This window comes from Nycticebus coucang, chromosome 14 (genome assembly GCF_027406575.1).
Source record: "Nycticebus coucang isolate mNycCou1 chromosome 14, mNycCou1.pri, whole genome shotgun sequence".
Taxonomy (NCBI): domain Eukaryota; kingdom Metazoa; phylum Chordata; class Mammalia; order Primates; family Lorisidae; genus Nycticebus; species Nycticebus coucang.
Window position 1 is genome coordinate 30,399,437 of NC_069793.1, and position 23,520 is coordinate 30,422,956.

The window sequence follows — 23,520 nt, forward strand, 5'->3', positions numbered from 1 at the left end:
GCCAAAGAATTAGAGAATTGCTTGTCGTTGGTTAAAAAAAAAAAAATCCAAGCGGCACCTGTGGCTCAGTGAGTAGGGCGCCGGCCCCATATGCCGAGGGTGGCGGGTTCAAACCCAGCCCCGGCCAAACTGCAACAAAAAAATAGCTGGGCGTTGTGGCGGGCGCCTGTGGTCCCAGCTGCTCGGGAGGCTGAGGCAAGAGAATCACTTAAGCCCAGGAGTTGGAGGTTGCTGTGAGCCGTGTGATGCCACGGCACTCTACCCGAGGGCCGTACAGTGAGACTCTGTCTCTACAAAAAAAAAAAAAAAAATCCAAAACCAAAAAACAAACTAAAAAACCCATTAAAAACACACAACCTACTTCATAGGATATTGTGAGAAAAATGCCTATGGGGTGAGCTGCTGCCATGTAAAGAGCTGTCCCCGGGTAATTACTTAACAAGTTACAGTGATTTGTATTTAAAAATAAGTCTGGGCACTGCCTGAATTTAAAGTGAAGTGTGTAAAGACCTGGGCACCTGCAGGGCAACCCCACATACTTCAGGCAGGAGCTCCCAGGAGATGAGAGCACCATGAAACCCCGTGAAGCCTCACAGCTTCAGCGTATGTGCAGGGAGAATACCAAGGGCACGAGCCCAGGACCACTACTTGCAAGCTGTCTTATCCATTCTCTCTAGTGAAGCGAGATAAAACCTGGCCTGCCTGTCACACAGAGCAACCACCAGGCTCTCTGCTAGAACTTGAACCCTTAACCACATTCCTCACAGCTGCCAGCCTAGCTAGCCCTAGGAAAGGAGAAGCAGCAATCAGGGACCAAGGAATCGTGGGATTCCTAGATTTACAAACAGCTTGGCCCTGGGACAGACCAGGAAATCAAAAGTGAGAGAGCTTCACAGAGCTCCTGGCCACGAGAAATAACCCTAGTACCATAGCTCAAAGTCCTGCCTGCCTTTTGAAGTAGCTCACTTTTACCCTAGAAATTGTGCAAATTCTAGTTTACATCGGAAGGATCAAGGTATCATATCATTAAGCCTTTAGACAGGCTTCAAACCATTTTGATATTAGGCATTTACTATCTTGCACAGAACTTGGCTATACTCAAACAGCACAGGATAAAATGTACCCTGAACTTAGATAAATTAGTACATACTGGATGAACAGCTGAAGATTGATGGATATACCATAATGGATAAAACACAGAGCGAGAAAATAATCAGAGATTGGTTGGAGAATTACTACTATTTTTTTTAAGTCCTCTTACCTTAAGTATTATCAATAACGGGGCTTCATTTTAAGGGTTCTCCCACCCGGCTGCGCTGACTTCCCCAGCCAGCAGATGTCACCCTTGAGCTTACAGAGACTCACCACTTTCTTCTGGATGAAGGACTGCGCGTCTTTCAAATGGCCAGCGATGTTCTCGCACAGACGCTGTCTCTCCTCTTCATTCAACACCTTGGTATAAAACGTCCGCACCTGCTCAGGGAAAAGCGCAAGTGAAGAGGATCAAACGACCAGTTTATTACAAACAAAACTCACCTACTATGCCACTTACAAAATGCATGATCAAAAACTTTTCAGAATTTGAGAATAATGTTAAATTATAACTAAAACTGTCATTTGTGTTAAGTTCTTCACCTTATATTTTTTTAAGCAAAACAGAAAAAATTCATTTGTTGATAATAACTCACAACTGCTTCCCATAATGCCCTTATCGTCTCTTACAGATTTATAATTAAAAACCCCATCACTTTTGCTCAGGTTGGTCTTGAACACCTGAGCTCAAAGGACCCTCCTGCCTTGGCCTCCCAGAGTGCTAGGATTATAGGTGTGAGCCATGGAGTCAAAGCCTGTTTTGTTCTTTTTTGAATCCACCTGTGCTGTGTTTTCCTCATATCCTATTGTTATAATGATAATATTCCTTTCTGTAACTCCTTAAATTTGTATGTACATTGGTTTTAAAGCTCCTTTCAGATTGCCATGTGTATGATGCTTCCATCCATCACATGTGTAGTTTCTCAGGGCACTGGATTTCCTTGTCTGTATTGTAATTCTTCTCCATGACTCATATTCAACAGGAGTTGTCTTCTGCAAAAGTACCAAATATGCCCTCATTATGAAAGTGTCTTCATGTGGTGATTTTCCTGTAATCTCTACAAAGGCCTAACATGGTTCGCTGGTCCACTTGTTTCTCAGTTCAGGGCTTTCATGGTTCTAAATGGGACAAAAATGCAGGAATCTCACTTGAGCACGGCACAGAGGAAGCACTCCTAACTTCTCAGGATTGACTGCTTCCATCCAGAGCCCACACGCTTCCAGCCTGCATGCTCAGTCTGGTGAGCAGTTTCTCCTTTCTTGCTATTTACCATTATGCCAAGAGCCTAGATACACTTCCAATGTTCACATACTGCTGTGATACCTTTTGGGGGGACTTAGAGATTGAACTTACTTTTTATTAGTTCAGCTACATTATTTTTTTACGGGTTAAGAGGAGGGTACATACAATCAGGTTACATTATTTCCTTCTATAAGGTAAAGACCAAAATCTGAGTTGTAATTGAATCCTTCACCCAAGAAGTGTGTCAAATAATCCTACATTGTACATGATAGGTGAAAAATAATCAAGCCCCCTCCCATCGTCCCCTTCTTGAATTTAATTGTGTTTTTCTCTGGTGTGAGCCTATAGTTGTTGGTCTACTATTTTCAGATTAGTACTAACTACATGGGGTGCTTGCTTTTCTATTCTTAAGATACTTATGAGAATATTCCCCAAATCCATCCAGGTATATACAAGAGATGAAAAGTCTCCATCTTTTTTTGAATATTATTCCATGGTATACAGATACCACAGTTTATTAGTACATTTATGGGCTGATGGGCACTTGGGTTGTTTCCCACATCTTTGCAATTGTGAATTGAGCTGTTATAAACATTCAAGTACAAATGTCCTAAGTACAAATGTCCTTATGGTAAAATCATTTTTTTTTTCTTCTGAGTAGATACCTAGTAATGGGTCAGTAGGGTCAAATGGGAGGTCTACTTTTAGTTCTGTGAGGATTCTCTATATGTCTTTCTGAAAAAACCATACTGGTCTGCAAGCCCACCAATGTGCATCTGTGTTCCCTTCTGTCTACACCCACACCAGCATCTGCCGCTGTGGGACCTTCTGAGACGGGCTATTCTCACAGGTGCTAGGCAACATCTCAAGGTGGTTTTGATTTGCATTTCTCTAACATTAGGGATGATGAGCCATTTTTCATGTTTGTTGGCCCTTCATATGTCTTCTTGGGAAAAGGTTCTGTTCATGCCACTTGCCCCTGGATTGATGAGGTCATTCGATCGTTTCTTGTTGATTTGCTTGAGTTCTTTGTATATTCTAGTCATCAGCCCTTTCTCCAATTCATAACATGTGACTATCTTCTCCCATTCTGAAGTTTGTCTATTTACTTTGTTGATTGTGTCCTTAGATGTTTAACTTGATGAGGTCCCATTTCTTATTTTTGTTGTTATTGCAGTTGCCAAGGGTGTCTTCTTCATGAATTCTTTCCCAAAGCCAATATCATTAAGAGTGTTTCCCACACTTTCCTCTAGGGTTTTTATAATTTCATATCTTAGATTTAAATCTTTTATCCAGGGTGAGTTAATTTTTGTAAGTGGTAAGAGGTCCAGTTTCAGTCTTTTACATGTGGCTATACAGTTCTCCCAGCACCATTTATTAAATAGGGACTCTTTTCCCCAGTATAACCTTTTACTTGTTTGTCAAAGATCAGATGATATATAATCTAGCATCTCTATGTGTAAGAAGTAGAAGAAAGGCCTCATCTGATACCTCAATCTTCCATCTCGAAACTCAGTCTATACCTCAATCTATAACCTTAAACATCTTCAACTTGCAGTTCTTGAATTGCAAGAATTTGTTCCTGCAATTCCAGTGAAGTACTACAGCCAGCGTGCTCAGACAGTGGAAAATTGCCAAATTTTCAGGAATTTTGAAAGCAAGTTGTTAAACAGGACCATCATAAAAATTAATTACCTAAATGTATAATTAAGTTATAGTTCAAACAAAAGTAATAAATACTCAAAACATTACTTTATAATTACATACGTATTATCTCTGTTTTTGAGGTGATTTATGTCTTACATTTCTCTGTGGTGGAAATACCACATAATAGTGAGATGAATATCATTCTCAATGCCGCAGATTCAGAGACATCACGTTGGTTGCTTGAAATGAGCCCTGGGGAATATTTCCACCACGAAACACTACAGACCAGGGCTTATGCCCCCAGAGAGCCAGCTGTTAAATACTTATCAACACATCACTGAATGAAATCCATACAAAATACTTTTTATTTCAGAGATTTGGTTAATCTACAGCATTAAGAGGTTGTTTTTTTTTTTTTAAAGAAGTAAATGTGCATATATATATATATATATATATATATATATATATATATATACAGTATCCTGTTTCAGCATGTGGCCTAAGAAGCCTCCATTGTAAATAGTCTGTAATCCTTTATCACCTAGCCCTAGCTTCAGCGTTCACCAAAGTTCAGGTGAAAGACAAGTTGGAACTTCAAAGAAGTTAAACTGGAGAAGTCTCTACAGTGATCTGACTTGCATATTCGCAGGCCTGGCTAACAGCTACCTTTTATTTATAGTATAGTGCACTCACTGTAGGACAGCATGGACTCCACAAATATGACAGCTGTTCTATTTCGTGACATAGATAACGATTCTGAGCCATTTTACCAGCTCCACACCTTAACCATAGACTCTGAATGACAGGATCAAATGCCTTTTAAAGGAAATGTGGCATTTTTACTAATCACTACAAAGTAAGAAAATGGTTTTTTCTTTAATAAGCTCTTTAAGTGTAAAAGGCCTACAATAAAGGGCACCAATCATAAGCGTGAAGGAAGTTAATGACTTTTCAGTGAACACAGCTGGTAACAACCACACAGATCAAGATGGAACACCAGCCACATCTCAGAAATCCCTCCACCAGGGCCTCTCACAGTTACCCCAGTCACTACCCCTTTTCACCTCCCCAAAGGCAATTTTTATTTATAATTATCATAAATGTGTTTTGGCTGTTTTTTGAAATTTACATAAATGGAATCATACAGTCTACACATTCTTTAGTCTGGCCTTTTTGCTCAATGTCATGTTTGTAAGATTCACTTATGTTATTGCTTATTAAAGTAGTTCATTAATTTCCACTGGTATACATTGTGAGAATATGATATTTATCCATTTGTTAATGAACATTTGGGTAATATGAACAGTCTCATAAATGTCTTTTGGTGATCATATGTACACATTTTTATTGGGTATAAGTTGGACAGCAGACTTGCTAGGTCACAAGGCACACATACATTTAATAGACACTGCCCAACAATTTCCCCAAACGGCTGACAAGGGAGTTGTTTCTTATTCTCATGACACTCAGTATGACCAGACTCTTTAATTCTAGCCATTCTCGTACATGTGTAAATGGTGTCTCTTTGTGGTTTTACTTTGTATATCCCAATGACTAATGAGGTTAACTACCTTTTCAGCCATTTGGATGTCCTCCATCATGAAGTGTCTATTTAAGTCTATTGCCTATTTTTTTGTTCAGTTGTCTTAACTTCTTCACATTGCTCTGTAGGAGTTCCTTATGTATTCTGCATACAGATCATTTGTTAGATGAATTGCAAATACATTCTCCCACTCTGCGGCTCACCTTTTCAATCTCTTAGTGGAGTCTCATGATGAAGAGATCTTTTTTTCTCTCTTTATGCGCTAGTCAGGATCATATCTACTGCCCTGTCTTCCAGTTTACTAATCCTCCTCTGCGGCTGTGTCAACCTCCTTCAAAAACCCATCTACTACATCAGGGGTCCCCAAACTACAGCCCGCAGGCCACATGTGGCCCGCCAAGGACATTTATCCGACCCGCCGGGTGTTTTTGCCACAGCTGCCTGTCCTGCTTAGCAGCCAACTCGTCCCGGGCTGCAGTGAGCATGTGTGGAATGTGCACCAACTCTCCGACTCCACTCCTTCTCTCTGTCTCTCCCCACTGGGTGTTTTTGCCATCCTGCTTAGCAGCCCACTCATCCCAGCCCACAGTGCGCATGTGTGGACTGTGCCCCACACTCTCCGACTCCCCTCCTACTCTCCGACTCCTCCTCTCAGTCTCTGGTGTAATCGGAGGAGTCACCAGGTTGCCTGTCCAGAGCCTGCTGCTGCCTAAGGACCAAGGTAAGAACAAGTTAGGATTTTTTTTTTTTTTTGAAGTTAGGAGGTCTATTTTTTTTTTAATTTTGCAGTTAGTAGGGCCTTTATTTTGCAGTTAAGGGGGACCTTTTTATTCTGAAGTTAGGAGGGTTTTTTTTGCAGATGGGGGCGCCTTTTTTTTGAAGTTAGAAGAGCCTTTTTTTTAAGTTGGTTAGTTGGTTGGGGGTGGTTTCTAGGGGGGTTGTATCACAGTGATAATGCAAATAGTCAGCGCTCAGTGCTAATGCAAATTGTCAGTGCTCAAAGGTAATGCAAATGGTCAGAGCTCAGAGGTAATGCAAATAAGTCAGTGCTCAGTGGTAATGATAATTGTAAGTGCTCAGTGTTAATGCAAATTGTTAGCGCTCAGTATTAATGCAAATTGTCAGCAGTCAGTGTTATCGCAAATGGTCAGTGGTCAGTGTAAATGCAAATGGTCAGTGCTGTGTTATTGCATGGAGGGCCCAAACTGGTAATCTGCCTAGGCCCCCATGGGAACTTAATCCAGCTCTGTAGACAGCCAAGGAGTAGGAAACCCAATTTAATTGCCAGTAAGTGCATTTATATTCTGATTGCTATTCAGCTGTGTATGATATTGTATGTTGTGTGCTGTGTAAGCCCCAGTTCACACTGTTGTGATCTCTGAGCAGTGCGAGTTCAGCCATATGCTTGTATGGCTGAACTTGCATTAGATTCAGAAGAAAAAAGATATACGTGCCTTCTTTTTTCCTGCAGTGGAATCTGATCGCATGGGTCTTCTCACCCATGCGATCAGATTCCTGTGCGAGTTCACAGATCGCAGTGTGGTTCGCACAGGGTAGTGTGAACTGGAAAGGTGGTGGAGGAACTGGCTCTGTAATCGTGCCTGTTCCTGCACGGCACCAGTGTGAGCCTGAGGTAAAAGCAGAGTTCCACCATATGGGCACTGGTGAGGCTGAAATGATGTGGACTGGTAAGGCTGCATTGATGGGCACTGGTCAGACTGCATTGATGGGCAGTGCAGTCTATATGTCTCTGTGTGGGCAAAGTTATTGCTGGTATATTGTTTTTGGAGCACTGTGTGTGTGTATATATATATATATGTATTTTACTAATAGCAATTTGGAATCCCTAGGAAACAATGATATCAAGAAAGAGAAAAATTGACTCAAGAGTGTAGGATATTCAACGAACAGTGGACTTATGATTACTTTTTCATGCAGTACCAGAAAATAGCTGTGTGTTTGATATGCCAGAATATAGCGTCTGTGTTCAAAGAATACAATTTGCGTCGACACTATCAAACTCAACATAAAGATAAATATGATTGTTTGGTCGGAGAAGTGAGAAAAGGTAAAATATTAAAACTGAAATATACATTGACAACTCAGCAAAATACTTTTGTGAAGCAGAAACAGCTAAATGCTTCATCACTGCAAGCAAGTTTTCAAGTTGCCAAGCTAACAGCGTGCACTGGCAGACCATTTGCGGAGGGAGAATTTGTTAAAGAATGCCTTCTTTCTAGGGCGGCGCCTGTGGCTCAGTGAGTAGGGCGCCGGTCCCATATGCCGGAGGTGGCGGGTTCAAACCCAGCCCCAGCCAAAAACCACAAAAAAAAAAAGAATGCCTTCTTTCTGTTGTCAAAGAGATGTGTCCAGAGAAGGCCGATTTATTTAGTACAGTGAGTCTTTCAGGACCCCCAATTACACAAAGGATTGAAGAAATGGGAGACAATTTGTATCAGCATTTGCGAAACTCTGCAAAAAAACTTTCCTATTTTTCCTTGGCACTCGACAAAAGTAATGATGTTCGTGATTCTGCACAACTTCTAATTTTTATTCGTGGGATGAATGACTATTTCAAAGTCACAGAAGAGCTTGTGCTGCACTGCAAAGCATTAAAGGAACAACTACAGGAGAGGGTATTTATGAAAAGGTTTGCCAAACTGTGAATAGTTTTGAGCTGGACTGGGCAAAACTAGCCAGTGTGACAACTGATGGTGCTCCTAGCATGGTGGGGTCTAAGAAAGGAGTAATTGCTCGCATTAACCAAGAGATGGACAAACATAACCATTCTCATCTAATAGCCATACCCTGCCTCATCCACCAACAAGCACTGTGTAGTAAATCACTGAAGTGGGACTGTTATGAAAACTGTGTATCTTGTGTTAACTTCATTAGAGGTAATGCACTAAACCACAGACAATTTCAGAAATTTCTGTCTGAGCTAAATGTTGCCTGTGAAGATGTTTCATACCACACAGAAGTCCATTGGCTGAGTTGAGGGAGAGCTTTGAAACATTTCTATGACTTACTTCCACAGATTACAGCTTTTCAGCTTTCAAAAAACAAAGAAGTACCAGAGCTCAATGATACAGAATGGAAATTGCACCTTGCCTTTCTGACAGATGTAACAGAGCTACTCAACAGTTTCAATGTGCAACTTCAAGGAAAGGGGAAGCTCATCTGTGATATGCAATCACATGTGAAAGCAGATGAAGTAAAATTAGGCCTCCTCATCAAACAAGTGAAGGAGGAAAATTTCTGCCATCTCCCCACAACTCAAAATCTGTTAGCGGAAAATCCATTGGTTGCATTCCCAAATAAAACATGTGTGGATTCACCAGAAAAGTTGCAAAAGGAGTTCCAATTTAGATTTAAAGAGCTTCATCTCCATGAACAGGACATAAAGTTTTTCCGTAACTCATTTTCTATTGACATTGAAAATGTGGATACAATTTACCAAATGGAACTGGCTGAACTGCAGAATTGTGACTCTCTGAAAGACGCATTCAAGTCAGCAGCCTTCCTAATTTCTATGCATCTCTCCCCTCTGAGACATATTATCCTAATCTCAGGAACCACGCACTAAAAATGGCAACCATCTTTGGCAGCACTTATGTCTGTGAATAGACTTTTTCCAGAATGAAACATCTGAAAGCTCCAACCAGATCTAGACTAACTGATGCACACTTGCATCACTTGTTACGACTAGCAGTGACATATATGGAACCGGACATTGACCATCTCATTAGCCGAAAGCAGGCCCATAGTTCCCATTGGAACTATGGTAAGTTTGTTGATTTAACTGGTAAGTTTGTTGATTTAACTTTACTTGTTCTTCATTTTAAATATTGTATTTGTTTCCATTTTGTTTTTTTTACTTCAAATTAAGATATGTGCAGTGTGCATAGGAATTTGTTCATAGTTTTTTTTTTTTTTTTAGAGACAGAGTCTCACTTTATCACCCTCAGTAGAGTGCCATGATGTCACACAGATCACAGCAACCTCAAACTCTTGGGCTTAAGTGATTCTCTTGCCTCAGCCTCCTGAGTAGCTGGGACTACAGGCGCCCGCCACAATGCCTAGTTGTTGTTGTTGTTGTTGTTGCAGTTTGGCCAGTGCTGGGTTTGAACCCACCACCCTCAGTATATGAGACCAGCACCCTACTCACTGAGCCACAGGTGCCGCCCTGTTCATAGTTTTTTTTCTTAAACTATAGTCCGGCCCTCCAACGGTCTGAGGGACAGTCAACTGGCCCCCTGTTTAAAAAGTTTGAGGACCCCTGTACTACATTCTTAATTTCGGGTGCTGCACTTTCTACTTAAGTATGCTATTCAGTTCTTTTTTATAGATTAACGTTCTCTTCTTAAATTCTCCAGGCTGTCGTCTATTTTCTTGAACCCATTAGTCACAGTGATTTTAAAACCTGCATCCGACATTTCCCTTATTTCTGATCTCCAGCAGGTTTATTTCTATTGTGAGTTTGGGGGGAGTTCCCTCTTAATTGTCAGTCACAAGGTATTAGTGTGTTAGGTATGCCTGATTATAACTCAATGGTGGACGTACACATATGAAAAGGTCTAGAAATAATTTGAGGTTCTATTTTCTACCAGAGAAAAATTTACATTTGCTTCTGGCAGACAGTTAGGGAAGAGAAAGATCATTTTAATACAGTTTGATGGGAGCTGAGGCAAAATTATGTTTCAGTTTAATGAGTGCAAGTTTATTCTGGGTTTGCCCTTCTTCCTAGGCCTGGCCCTACAGGGATTTCAGCTGAATCCTTGTTACTACTAGGGCAGTAACTAGAGGGTCTCCTCCTTAGCAGAACTGGAACTCTAATTTTTATTCCTCTGGTCCATGAGACCGCTGTAAACTCTGCTCAGCTTCCTGACCAGTTCTTACGAATTAATAAATGCCTGCTGAGGAAAGGTCACCAAATGTAAAGTTTACTTCTCTGCACTTTTTTTTGTACTTCTTTTCTATCTTGATCTTGGTTCCTTAAATCTTTGTTGCTTTATTAGCTCTCCAAAGCCTTAAGACAAATGTTTTTCTATTTTGTCCAGTTTTTCAACATTTTCCACAAGAAGATATATCTGATACAAGCTAGTCTTTCTTAGACAAAAGTGGAAGTCCAAGTGAATCATTTTTAGGAGAATAAATCTGAACCTTCTTATGTGTTTCTCATGTGACTCTTCCCATGACAGAATGGTGTGATGAGCCTATAATAATAGTACTGTGACTACTTAAAAGCATGAGTCCCATAGTCATAAGACAATCTCTCAATAAAATATGAATGATCATTTAGTGAGTTTTAATGTATAAGCAATAGCCTCATTATCTAACCAATTTTTGTAGGGTCTGTATGAGCTGGTTCAATACCTATATTGACTTAACACAGGCAAAATTCTTTGAGAGGCAGGGAGTGTATTGTAATATACTTGATTTCATCTGCCATCACCAAAAATAATGCAGTTATATAAAAGGCTTAGAGGAGCTATTTTAAGTGCATCTAAATATGGCTTATATCCTATCACAAAATAATTTCATATATATACACGCATATTTGTACATATCTAAATGCCTTTAAAAGAAAGATATCCTCAAAATGAATTAATTCATGCATTTAAGTATATTTTACTTGGAACTCACATTCACAAACTGAGGAACTAGAAATAGGTTCTACTCTAACTTCAATACTAAATTTTAAAACAACTCCAGAGCTCTAGAACAATTATACTTTTAACTTTATTCCATTATTATGCGTGGTATAAGTTGCAGTAGACATATTATTGCGGCAGCTGCCCACCTATATCCACTGAAAGCAGCTCTGGCTCAGCCACAGTTGACTAGAGGAGGACAGGCCAGGTCAGTTAGCTGTAAAGCTGACCCACGGCTAGTGGTGCAACCTGGGATGAAAACACCAGCCAAGTCGATCAGACCCTGTCTCTCTAGAATCTGATACAGATACATTGAGAAAAGAAGTAAAAAGTGAGAGGAAAGGAGGGGATGGGGAGGGAGAGAGGAGAGGGGAGGAGGAGGAGGAGGAGAAGTGGAAGAAGAGAAACATGAAGAAAGAAACCGTAAGGAAGGTTAGGTCACGGTCATGGCCAAGCCCCAACAATAAAACAGAAGTAGACAAGATAGGGAGCAGCTAAGTGACATAATGGCATGACCTACAGTGGAAACCCCCACACTCTGGCAATCGAGGCTCCTAGGGCTATTTTAGGTCCCCAGTTCTGGTCCACTGAGTCTGGGCTGTCCTGTCCCGATTCTCAGATGTGGCCGTACTGAAGCTTGTTCATTTCTTAGACCGCCTGAGATCACTGCCCCTACCCACAGTATCCCTTCAATAAACTTTGAACAAAAAGAGCAGCACGGTAACACAACTCTTCAACTCCACCCAATTGTCTGATTTGCATTAGATACAAGTCTTTCCTGAATTCAACTTTAGACAAATTAGACGCTTTAAGAGGAGAAAAACATGCAGCCATTGACAAGGAGAATTAGCAAGTGACTCACACAGCAAAGAGGCCGTTACCTGAGAGACATTATCTTCATTGGCACTATTGAAGCGCTGCACGTCTGCAGAATAGTGGGTTCTGTGCTCCAGGGCAGAAGGCTGCTGTTCGGGAGCACTAAAGCTGTTGGGGTAGTAATTCGGAGCACCACCTTTAAGAGAAAACCACAAGGATTCCCTTAGAAATATGATGAATACAGCAAATAGTCAATGTGATAAGAAATAAATTTAAGTGTTAATCCAATACACAGACGCAGACATAAACACAACACACCCATACTATTTGTAACTTCTAGGTTTAACTACAGCTGGTACTAACATTCTTGCTGAGTCCTGCCATCCTCCGAATGCTCTCATTGAGCTACCTCACTTGGAGTCTTAATGAAGCGATCTCAAAGTCCATTTCAAGACTTCAAATGGCCCAGCTACCAAGTCATCTGACGCTTAGCAACATAAGCATAAATGTACACAGGTTTGATTTAGCCACCACGGAGATGAGACCCAAAGACACATTTCAAATTTGAGGGTTTCATTTCGACTTGTGCTCAGTTCAAACACTGGATCACAAAATTCTTGGCAGCAAATGGAAAGTTCTGGTGTTGTTTATAGACCCAAACATGGAGTGCTGCAATGTTAACCAGCTGCTGCACTGTCAGGATTAAAAGAACTCTGGGGTTTTGTCTCTTCCAGCCCAGAGTACTTCCATTGCAGAACCACACTTCGCTCTTCCTTAAATGCTTTTAACACTCCCAGGGTATCTCTCCTTCACTTACCATGGTGACCTTATTCAATTCTAGTGACACTTTCATGTCCCTCCACAGATAAGAAAAAAAAATAGATTTTTTAAAATTTAGTATTTATAGTATGTTGGAACTCATTTAACTGTTCTTACAGAAAGAAATAGTGAAAAATACAATCAAAACATTTTCTATGACTTTTGAAATAAACTATGAGCCTTTTTTTTTCATTTCAACATATTTACTGTCCTCACTACATCCTGCTTTGGCTGACATTAGCAGAAACTGGAATTGTCTGAGCAAACTCTGCCCAAACAGGAGTGGCCCAGAAACATGTTACGTGGTCTGAGCAAACCAGTCTGGGGTTGGAATGTCACCCAGCTCTCAGCCAGAAGAGATTATCTACAGTGGATAATCAAGATGTCTATCTATCACATTGACCAAGGCACCAAATGTGTGTGTGGGGAAGGGAGGACACAATACATTTGTGAAGCTTTATTAGCCCAAGAAATTCGTCCTAGTTCAGCCATATTCATAGAAAAAGCAAAACACTCCCACAACCAGCCATCATAGTGTTGCCTGGGTTAAAAATGAACTCTGAAATGTGCCTATTTAATTAACTTCAAAGTTCCATTATTTCCAAATTTCTTATTTTCAAATAAGCTCTGACCTTTACTCAGAATGGCAGTTGTCTTTAGGAACTGAATAGTGGAATCATTTAAGTTCTTTCATAGAGCTTCAAGAGCACAGCCCAAATGCTCTTTTAAATTTTGGAAAGGTGGGACACAATTATAAGAGGCACTTTACCTAACAAATGCAAACACTGTAACTTCATTCTTTGTGCCCTCAATTATATATATTATAACTATATATATAGTTGAAACAATATATATATTATTGTTTCATAATATATAATAAATAATATATTATTTTTAATTAATATGTAATTAAACATAAAATAAAATTAGGCAAAGGGTAGGTAAAAATAGATCCTTAAGTAGTTTTTTCATAAGTATGTCACTATAATGGTAAACAAGAATGGTAAACATGAAGCAATTACTCATTAAAGAAGTTCAAAATATACATGAACCTCTCAAACAATTTCCATAAAGAAAGGACAACCAAGGAATATGAATGAAAAGAAAGGAGAAGTATAAAAATGCAGAAGACAGACACAGAAAGTATTGATTAGTTTGATCAATAACACACCTCATGCCTCTATAAACCTCAGAGATCAGAAATATCGCAACCACATAATATAATTTATAAGCACGTAAGTTTGTTAAATATATGAAAAGGCTTAGTGATAACAGAAACAAGAGCAAGGCACAAATTTATATATGCCTAATAATCCTAAGTGTACGAAAAATATTCACAACACAGAATAGCAATACAGCAAAAATGTAACAGCTATGACCTTTGGATGCTGGAGCCATAAGTGAGCTTTTCTTCTTTCTTCTTTTCCTTCCTCTATACTTTCCAAATTTTCTTTAGGGCACGTGTTAATATTTTTAATCATAGAAAATAACTTTGATTGGGCAGCACCTGTGGCTCAGTGAGTAGGGCGCCGGCCCCATATGCCAAGGGTGGAGGGTTCAAACCCAGCCTGGGCCAAACCGCAACAACAACAACAACAAAAAAAAAAAAGAAAATAACTTTGATTATAGAAATCTATGGCTATAATTTATCACCAGTAAAATTTCTGAAAGGACTGGTGTAAGCAGCCTAGTACCAAAACACATGTCCTAAATAGGAAAGTAAAAGAACTGAGATCTATGTGAATACCAACTGTGGAATATTAAAAGGAAAGTACATTGATCAAACATTCTGCTTGACCAGTCGGAACTAGAGGCTGTTTGTACATGGCACCCAAAAAAAGTAGTTGACAGAAAAAAATCAAAAATGTGATAAATGTAGCTGGGCGTTGTGGTGGGCACCTGTAGTCCCAGCTACTTGGGAGGCTGAGGCCAGAGAATCACGTAAGCCCAAAAGTTTGAGGTTGCTGTGAGCTGTGATGGCACAGCACTCTACCAAGGGTGACATAGTGAGACTGTGTCTCAAAAAAAAAAAAAAAATGCAGTAGAGCTCACCTTACCAGTTGATTGACATGACTTCAACTACCTTCACTTAGGAAGAAAACATGGGGGGAAAATCCCTTGATTTGCTCTATCCCCTCCTTCTCCTCTGTCCCCAGCCTGCCCTATCCCCTCTAAATTCTTGCTAGACTTGCTCCCCCAGGGCTTCAACAGAACTGCAAAGAAAAACAAAAGGCCCGAACTGAGGTTTACACTTCCAAGGATCTAAGTCTTGGTGACTTAAAAGTGAGTTAAGGAATTGTCCATTTTGTAAGACCTAACTCCGAAGTTGGATGTTACAGTACTACAGCCAGTGCGAAAGATCTTTCTCCCTGCCTTTAACTCTCAGAGGGACAGTAAGTAACATCTGAGGGGGGAGGTCTCAATAAAATACATAAAATAGATAAAAACATGGAAAGTCCTCAGGCGGTTTAAACCTTCACTGATGGGCAAAAAACACCCAGTTGTGGTGAGTACCCACAAAGAGCAGGAGATTCCATGGGGCCAGTTTGAAAGCCACTGACCTGCTGTCCCATCCCAACTACCCCACATGCCCTGGACCCTCAAGGGGGAGCCAAATGTCTTCAGGCCTACCCTGGTTGTCCTGCAAGCACATGGGGCCGTCACGCTGATAGTTGGCCACTCGAGCTCGGTAGGGACAGTTCACAGGTAACTGAAGATAGTTGGGTCCCAGACGGTGGCGATGAGTGTCAGGATAGGAAAATAGGCGGCCCTGAGGTAATAAATGCAACATCATTGACTGGAGGCAGTAACGTAGAAAGGAAGACAGGCCATCAACTCCATTCTAGAATTTGAAGTACAAAATTCTCTGTACCTGGCTACCACAAAGAGCCAAGTCTCTCCTCTTACGAAATGAGTTCTCCCTAACTGGCCAGTCCTTCATTTCCCATGCCATATGGTCAACCATAAATGTTCACATCTGTTTTAGATAATAACACCTCTTTTTTCCTCATCAAATAACAAGTTAATGTCTTGACTTATAGGCTATTACTTTCCATTCCCAAGGAAGTATTACTTCATAAAACAAATTTGCTAAAATCTGGAATCCTTAATTAATTCCACTCCTTCCATTCCTCTACTCCAGGGGAAGAATCAATCATTTGCTTTTAACAAAAAGCCACAGATTTCTACAAAAACAGCTGTATAGGAAACTGTTCAGAAATACCTTGCATGTTTCCTTTTGAGTTTTTTCAGATATAAAGAAACTCTGAGACTTCCTAGATATAAAGAAAGTATTACAAGAATGTTACGGTTCAAAATGATGGCCCTACAATGCCAAATGCCAAAGGTAATGAATCTAAGATTAAGTGATGTTACATATTAACCAAGGCAGAATGGTAAGGGTTTTGAAATTTCTTTCAGTTAATGCTGAAACAAAAACTTTATGATGAATTCTATATTAATATCTAATTACTTAAGTGTTCCATTATTCAAAATTCTACTCTACGGGCAATTTTGGTTTCATTGACTTTATCTTTGGCCTTCAACCTTAAACAGTATTCTTTTTTTTTTTTTTTAAAACAGAGTCTCACTGTGTTGCCCTCAGTAGAGTGCCATGGCATCACAGCTCACAGCAACCTCAAACTCTGGGGCTCAAGCAATTCTCTTGCCTCAGCCTCCCAAGTAGCTGCGACTACAGGCACCCACCACAATGCCTGGGTATTTCTTGTTGCAGTTGTCATTGTTAGTTAGCTGGCCCAGGCCGGGTTCAAACCCACCACCTTCGGTGTATGTAACCACTGTGCTATGGGTGCCAAGCCAATAGTATTCTCATATCCCTAATTCTATGAGGCAAAATAAAGACCCACCTGAATACAGCAACTTAAACACTTATTTTGTTCGGCTGATAATTGGCTCTTCACTGTAGGACTCACCTCCCATAATCATTTCAAGTCTAAGGCCATATTTAGATGATTGGCCACGCAGCCATGACTAATAACCACTTATAGTTTGGAAGCTGGTTGCCTCCTTTGGCTCAAAAAGTTGTGCTCTATCAACAGGATGGAAGATAAAACTGTACCCCAAGCAGCTCCTGGATATAGCCTCTATCATACAATTGTGAGTTTGTATTACCTTATGATTATCAGGCAACCCTACCCCACCTATGGGTGGAGGCCAAAAAAGGTTGGGAAATGGGCATTGTGAGGCCCTATCCTGACACCAATTTGAATCTAGGCCTTACACAAAGCTCTGTGCCTAAACTCCCTTGCTGGACCTGGATGAAAAAGCTCAACAATCTTTTCCCACTCTACCCATCAGCATAACTTCTCCAACTCCAAGTAAGTGCACAGTATGGGGGTAAAAAAAGGCTGCACCTGCACCACCAGATGCTCAGGGGACAGTCTGGGACTTGTATTATGCCACTTTGTCCATTTCACCGTCAACTGGCTCACCACTTTGGATAAAATTATGAAATCCACTAATACTACCTTGTTAAAAGGTAACCAAGAACACTGGCCATTAATATACCAATGGCCACCACTCAAGCTACAGTGCTCATTAGCTCTCAACAGGAATAATTTCGAAGCCCTCTTAACTGGCTCTCCACATCACCCCTAATCCAACAATACAACCACTTGTTCTTGCCAAAAGAATCTTCCCTGGGCCCTACTCAGATTATATTATTTGTCTACTGAAAAAACCTTAAATGATTCCTCACTGGGTCACCAAATGGCTGAGTACAATAGGCCTTCTAACATGTTCCACGGCATTGTGATTCATAACTAAAAGAAGTTATGGGAAAAGCTAGGCTAGGAATGCTCACTTAGCAAAACTTAGGAAAGCTCTTTCAAACACTTTTTTTTTTTGCAGTTTTTCGCCGGGGCTGAGTTTGAACCCACCACCTCCAGCATATGGGGCCAGTGCCCTACTCCTTTGAGCCACAGGCGCTGCCCCTCTTTCAAACACTTTTTAAAAATTCATTTTAAAAAACTATAAAGACAGCACACTGAATTTAAAACAGATATATTTGCCAAACCGAAATTAATGCTAATAGAAATTATATATCTAATTATATTAACTAGATATATTAACTAGATATATGTATAACATATACACACACACCGTTTTTTTTTTTAAAGAGGGTCTCATTCTGTTGCCTTGTCTAGAGTACATTGACATCATCATAGCTCACAACAACCTCAAACTCCTAGGCTCAAGTGATTCTCCTACCTCAGCCTCCTGTGTAGTTGGGACTACAGGGCTGTACCAGGGCCAAATAATTTTTCTGTTTTTTTGTAGAGATTGGGATCTGTTGATCAGGCTAGTCTTAAACTCCTGGCCTCTAGTAGTCTTCCTGCTTCAGCCTCCCAAAGTGCAAGGATTATAGGTGTGAGCCACAGCATCCGGCAGGAAATTATATTAATTTCCACTTGTCATCCATTTCACTCTCTTTCCCACAGTTTCAACAGATGCCTCAGAGAGGGGTGGAGACTCTGCAGCCTTGGGGCCACAAGTGGCCTTCTAGATTCTTGAGTGGAGCCCTTTGAATCCAAATTTTCCAGTACAAATACTTTCAATAAAGGGATTTGTTCTGTGAAGTTTGGATTTGGTCAAGGGGATCTGGAAAGCCACACGTGGCCGTAAGGCCACAGGTTCCCCACACTTAATTGTTCTTCAGGTTGTAAGAGTCAACACTGCTGAGTGCCTTGGGGTCCCAATGTGATTCCAGAGACCTATATTGACTTGGATTCTGGTGCAAAGATTTTGGGTGTCTTTTATTCCTCAACCTATTCCCTCAACAGCAGGGTTATACAGCCTTGGTTCTGCCCATGACATTTCCACACCTTGGTGAATCCTCTGAGCCTCTCCTTCACATGGTTCAGCTTTTCCAACCACTGGACAAGGAGGCTCAAGGGCCCGGGTCACTGTCAGGACTTCCTCTGCTCCACAGTTTCAAGGCAACTTCTGCTTATCCTCTGATTCTGCTCAATCAGCTTGGCTTTCTTTTTCTATTCCCCTTCTCTAATTTCCCATTTTTTCTATTTATCACCAAAATGAGTGATTCCCCTTGATATATACATATCTACTCATATACATGTAAATATATACACATCAGACCACATTTTTCAAAACTTTTCTTTTCCTAGAAGGGACAAACAACTGTACAAACTCCTACTCACGCATTTAAGGTCCCCTCTGACATACACCCAATGAACCTGCAGAAACTCCACTCTTCTCACTGAGGAAACAGTGACTATAGTTTGTCCGTTTTTACTCATTTCCTTTTTTACTCCTGTCCCATTTTGCCTATTGAAAATCAAAACCCATATCAAATGCTATCTTGTTCATGAAACTATCCGACAAACTTCACCTTCTGATTCACCGTGGCATTCTGCCTTATGTTATCAGTATCCTCTGTTTTCATATCTATCATAGCACCCAGAACACTCTATTACACACAGTAAATAGGGACTCAATTTATAACGGTCAAACTAATGGAACTAATGAGAAACTTGACTTTCTATATAAGCTTCAGATGTTCCTAATATCTTAGCAAAAATGTTATTCAAAAAAAAATAAAACCACAGGAACCTCAACTTGTCCTCTGACTGAAACCTGAATTGGAATCAGATACTGCTGACCTATGCCCCTCACTGATCACATGCCAAACGCAGAGCGGCTGGCCTTGGTGAAAGGGTCTCAAGACACTCTGGGGGGGTGACTCAAAACAATACTGCAGATGTACGCTTCAATTTCTTTTTTTTTTTTTGTACACTTCAATTTCAAACTCACACACACACACACACACACACACACCCCTATCTTTTGCGGAAACACTATATGAGGATTCAAATCCCTGAGTATCAAACAGAATTGAGAAATATTTTTGTGCAAAGTTGATCCTGCACCAGGAAGGAAGTGCAATTGTTTCATGTAGACTCGAAATTTAAAAATGTGTTTCATGTTTTTATACTGTTTTTAACTAAAGTTATAAAAATGTTTGCAACATGTTCTCTCTCCTTATGTTTTAAGAAACCCAGCTATCTCAGCGAATTGAAATAAGGGTGTTAGCACTATTATAGTCAGTACTACCCATCTGTCTAAACAAGAGGGCATCCTAGTACACAAAATAATGTCACTGTTTCAAACCAGTCTAGACAAAAAACACTTTTTTTATCTGCAGAGTCAAAAATGAACCTCTGAAGATGAGCTAATTCCTCCTTAAAAATAAAAGTATCTTCAAAAATAAAGAAAAAAATATTTTCAGAATCATTTCATAGTTTGATCGTAATTGTTTCCCTAACAGACGGTGATTCTTGGAAAGATTCAAGTAAAAATTTTGATACAAAACCAAGGTAAAACATACAGTGTTCCCTCATGTAGATGTACGTGTGGCATTATGTACAGAGATTAAACTATTATACTTGTCATTAAGTTATTTATTAATTTTTAAATTAAAAAAATCAAAGATGAAAAAAAAAAGAAAAGAAGCACCCTCAGTCACTGTGGTCTGATCGAGGGCATCATCTTTGAACTTGGTCTCATGGTCATAGTCCAAAAACACAAAATATTGACTTATATACTAATCATTAAGCCAATTATTTTCCTATTGATCCTGGTGCAAAGTAGAATTTTTCACTCTTTGTACTCTTGGAAGAAAATACTGAAGAGCGATACTGATTGCCTAGCAACACTACCAAGACAAATTGTTAAATCAATCTACCGCCTTTCTCACTGGCAACACAAACCGCGTTGATAAAGATCACCCCCAGATCTCTTCTTACAGATGGCAAAATGTGAGCATGGCCAAGAAAAAGGAAATGAATACTTACGCTGACCAGTTAACTACATTCCTTCCTGTTAATAGTTAACAAACTAAATGGACTATGCTTTTTCTACAAATACCTAGACATTTCTATTACATCTTTTTTAAAAATTTAGGAAACTACGGCCCCAGCCAAAACTGCAACCAAAAAAAAATAGCCAGGCGTTGTGGCGGGCGCCTGTAGTCCCAGCTACTCGGGAGGCTGAGGCAGGAGAATCGCTTAAAAACCCAGGAGTTGGAGGTTGCTGTGAGCTGTGTGAGGCCATGGCACTCTACCGAGGGCCATAAAGTGAGACTGTCTCTACAAAAAAAAAAAAAAAATTTAGGAAACTAAGCCTTCATATCTTCACATATGCAGACATTTTAATTATGGAATTGAGCTTTTACTTGGTTTATTCAGCTCAGTGAGTCCCATGGGGAACTGAGCACCCAGATTAAGGTTTAAAGAATGCTCTAGTTAATTCTTCTCATAACTACCACGCCAAACTGCAAACGGTGTGTGTGTGCACATGGAAACCTGCCTCCGAACACCTCACCAGGCTCACCTGAAGCATTTTGTCAGGGCTGGGCTCAATGCCAGGAGGCATGTTGCTTGGGTCAAAGGCGATCTGTTCAACCTCAGCAAAGTAATTAACTGGATTCCGATTTAAGACCAGTTTACCAACTGGGATAAGAGGGAAGTCTTTGTGAGGCCAAATCTGAAAATAATGTCAAATTCGCAATTACCAGACAGCCAAGTGAAGGAAATTAAAGCTACCCATAAAAATACCAGCTTTGAAATATAATCAAGGCAGTGAAAATAATAGTTTTTAATTCGATATAACATGATAAGAACTTCAGTTGAGTACATTAGCTGAATCTCTCACAACAGTAAATGGTAAATATTGACACTTTCCCTAGGAAAAAGAATATTAGCTTTTCAAAACGTGTTCCCCACTATTAACAATATATGAAGCTACTTATAAGAGTTACCACTGTATTTTGGATATGACCTCCCCATCATTGTGAATGCTTGACTGGAAATCTTTTTAAATTAGGTCAAAAGAAACTTAAAACAAGAAAACAATACAGTTGTTACCGACTCACCTTGGTGACATCAAATGGATTAAATGGAAAAGTTTCTGCCTGACTAAATGTCATGACTTGGATGTAAAAAGTCCAGGACGGGTAGTTTGCTGTGGCAATGGCATTAAAAAGGTCCCGGAGGCCGTAGTCAGGGTCTTCCTGGGAAAGCCTTGCTGCATCTTCAACAGAAAGGTTTTGGATGCCCTGGTCAGTCTACAAAATGGAGGAAAGAAGTTCAAACTGAAACCTACCATCCAAGTTACCAGAATTAAATCAGTGGTTCATTGAAAGATTAAGAGTAATGCTACCCAAAGAAGAAACTTTTTTTTTTTTAATTCCAAGTAGTAGAAGTTGAACTTTCTTCACAACAGTACTTGAATGTTTCCAATTTGATACTAATGAACTTTTCAATAAATTCTACCTGATTATCTTGATTTAAATTTCAAGAGGATTCTCCCTGTACATTTCATATTTAAAATTAGTCCTTTTTTCCCTTTCCATATTCTATATTATTTAAATTTTTTACTCATGTTATTTTTGGAAGCAGAAAAATCAAAACATTTTAAAAATAAGCAAAAGATCAATAAAATGAAAGGGCTTCTCTTTTTAATGTAATTTTTAATTCCCATTTTATGACAGCTCAAATCAATTACTGAGATTGTGCTCAGCTAGAATCTCTACACCATCACCTTTGCCTTTTTTTTTTTTAATAAATCTCAGAATCATATCTCCTAGAGCTTAAAGAACTTCAGTATAGCCACTCTGAGCCAGTTCTCTGACCATGAGCAGGTAAAATTCGTATTTTGACTTTCCAAACAAGCCATTAAAACCCAAAGAAGTCCTGTCACTTTCACAAGTGGTGCTATATTCATACCATACTGCTCTTTAGTGGATTGACCTTATCTACCTTATTCTGAAAGACCCCCAACAAGCCAAGTGCTCTGGGAAGATTCCTTAGCAACAATCAACTATGAAGCCTTGTCTATTTCTACCACATAAATCGCAACTCTATCTAGTCAGTGGCAAGGTTTGAACTCTTCTTACCATTGGATCAGAAGTGAAGCCACCTTCCAGGATTAAAAAAATGAAGGTCACCATCTCCATATCACTCAAAGAGCTATTACATTAAATAGTGTGATTAAATGAATTAAATTTTGCAAAGAGATAAGTTTCAAAGCAATAGGATGCAGGTACATTATTATTATCTTTGTAATTTTAACCAAAGCCCTTTGGGTTTAGAAAAGAATAATTATAGATTAGAACAATTTAGACTGATGATTTCATGTAGATTTCAGGCTACCTTCAAACTCTCTGCTGAATAGACTCATAAGCAATCCAGAACTGTGAACAGTTTATAGTACTATCCCAACTTTACAGTGAGACAAACTGGAGTACAAAGAACTTGTACACTATCTCCAAGGCCATAGCTCTCTAGGAGAGGGAAGACTTAAGTTTAGGTTGGCCTAACTCCAAAGCTACCGGCTAGACTACAATTATTTAGTCCTGCTCTACGTGACTATACTTCTCTTTTTGGCAATTACAAATACTTCCCTTTTGGGGTCAACTACTTCTTAAAACTATTCCTTGTCAAAGATTATAGATCTAAATCATAAATATAAAGAAAGGTGACAGTTTTCCTGTTTGATATACCTACATTAGTTGTTCAAACAAAGATTAACACAGGATAGAAGAAAACAGATTTTGGATGTCTTTAGAGGGAGGCTGTATTTGTCATGACTCCAGTTTTGTCCGCTTATTTTAGCAGTAGTATTTGGAAATGGAAGTTCTCAGGCCTCTGTTTTTAACTAACCTTCTG

The 23,520-nt window shown here is 39.7% G+C and overlaps 1 protein-coding gene across 1 annotated transcript in view; it reads right to left on the minus strand.

The window, feature by feature from the left end:
- CAT (catalase) overlaps positions 1 to 23,520 on the minus strand; it is a 43,892-nt gene that overhangs the window by 2,141 nt on the left and 18,231 nt on the right. Inside the window, exons 7-11 of the mRNA XM_053561135.1 lie at positions 21,726 to 21,917; positions 21,185 to 21,337; positions 15,446 to 15,584; positions 12,061 to 12,191; positions 1,366 to 1,473 (exon numbers count right to left, since the gene is read on the minus strand). Of these exons, the coding sequence (XP_053417110.1) occupies positions 1,366 to 1,473; positions 12,061 to 12,191; positions 15,446 to 15,584; positions 21,185 to 21,337; positions 21,726 to 21,917 (723 nt within the window). The remainder of the gene's footprint in view (positions 1 to 1,365; positions 1,474 to 12,060; positions 12,192 to 15,445; positions 15,585 to 21,184; positions 21,338 to 21,725; positions 21,918 to 23,520) is intronic.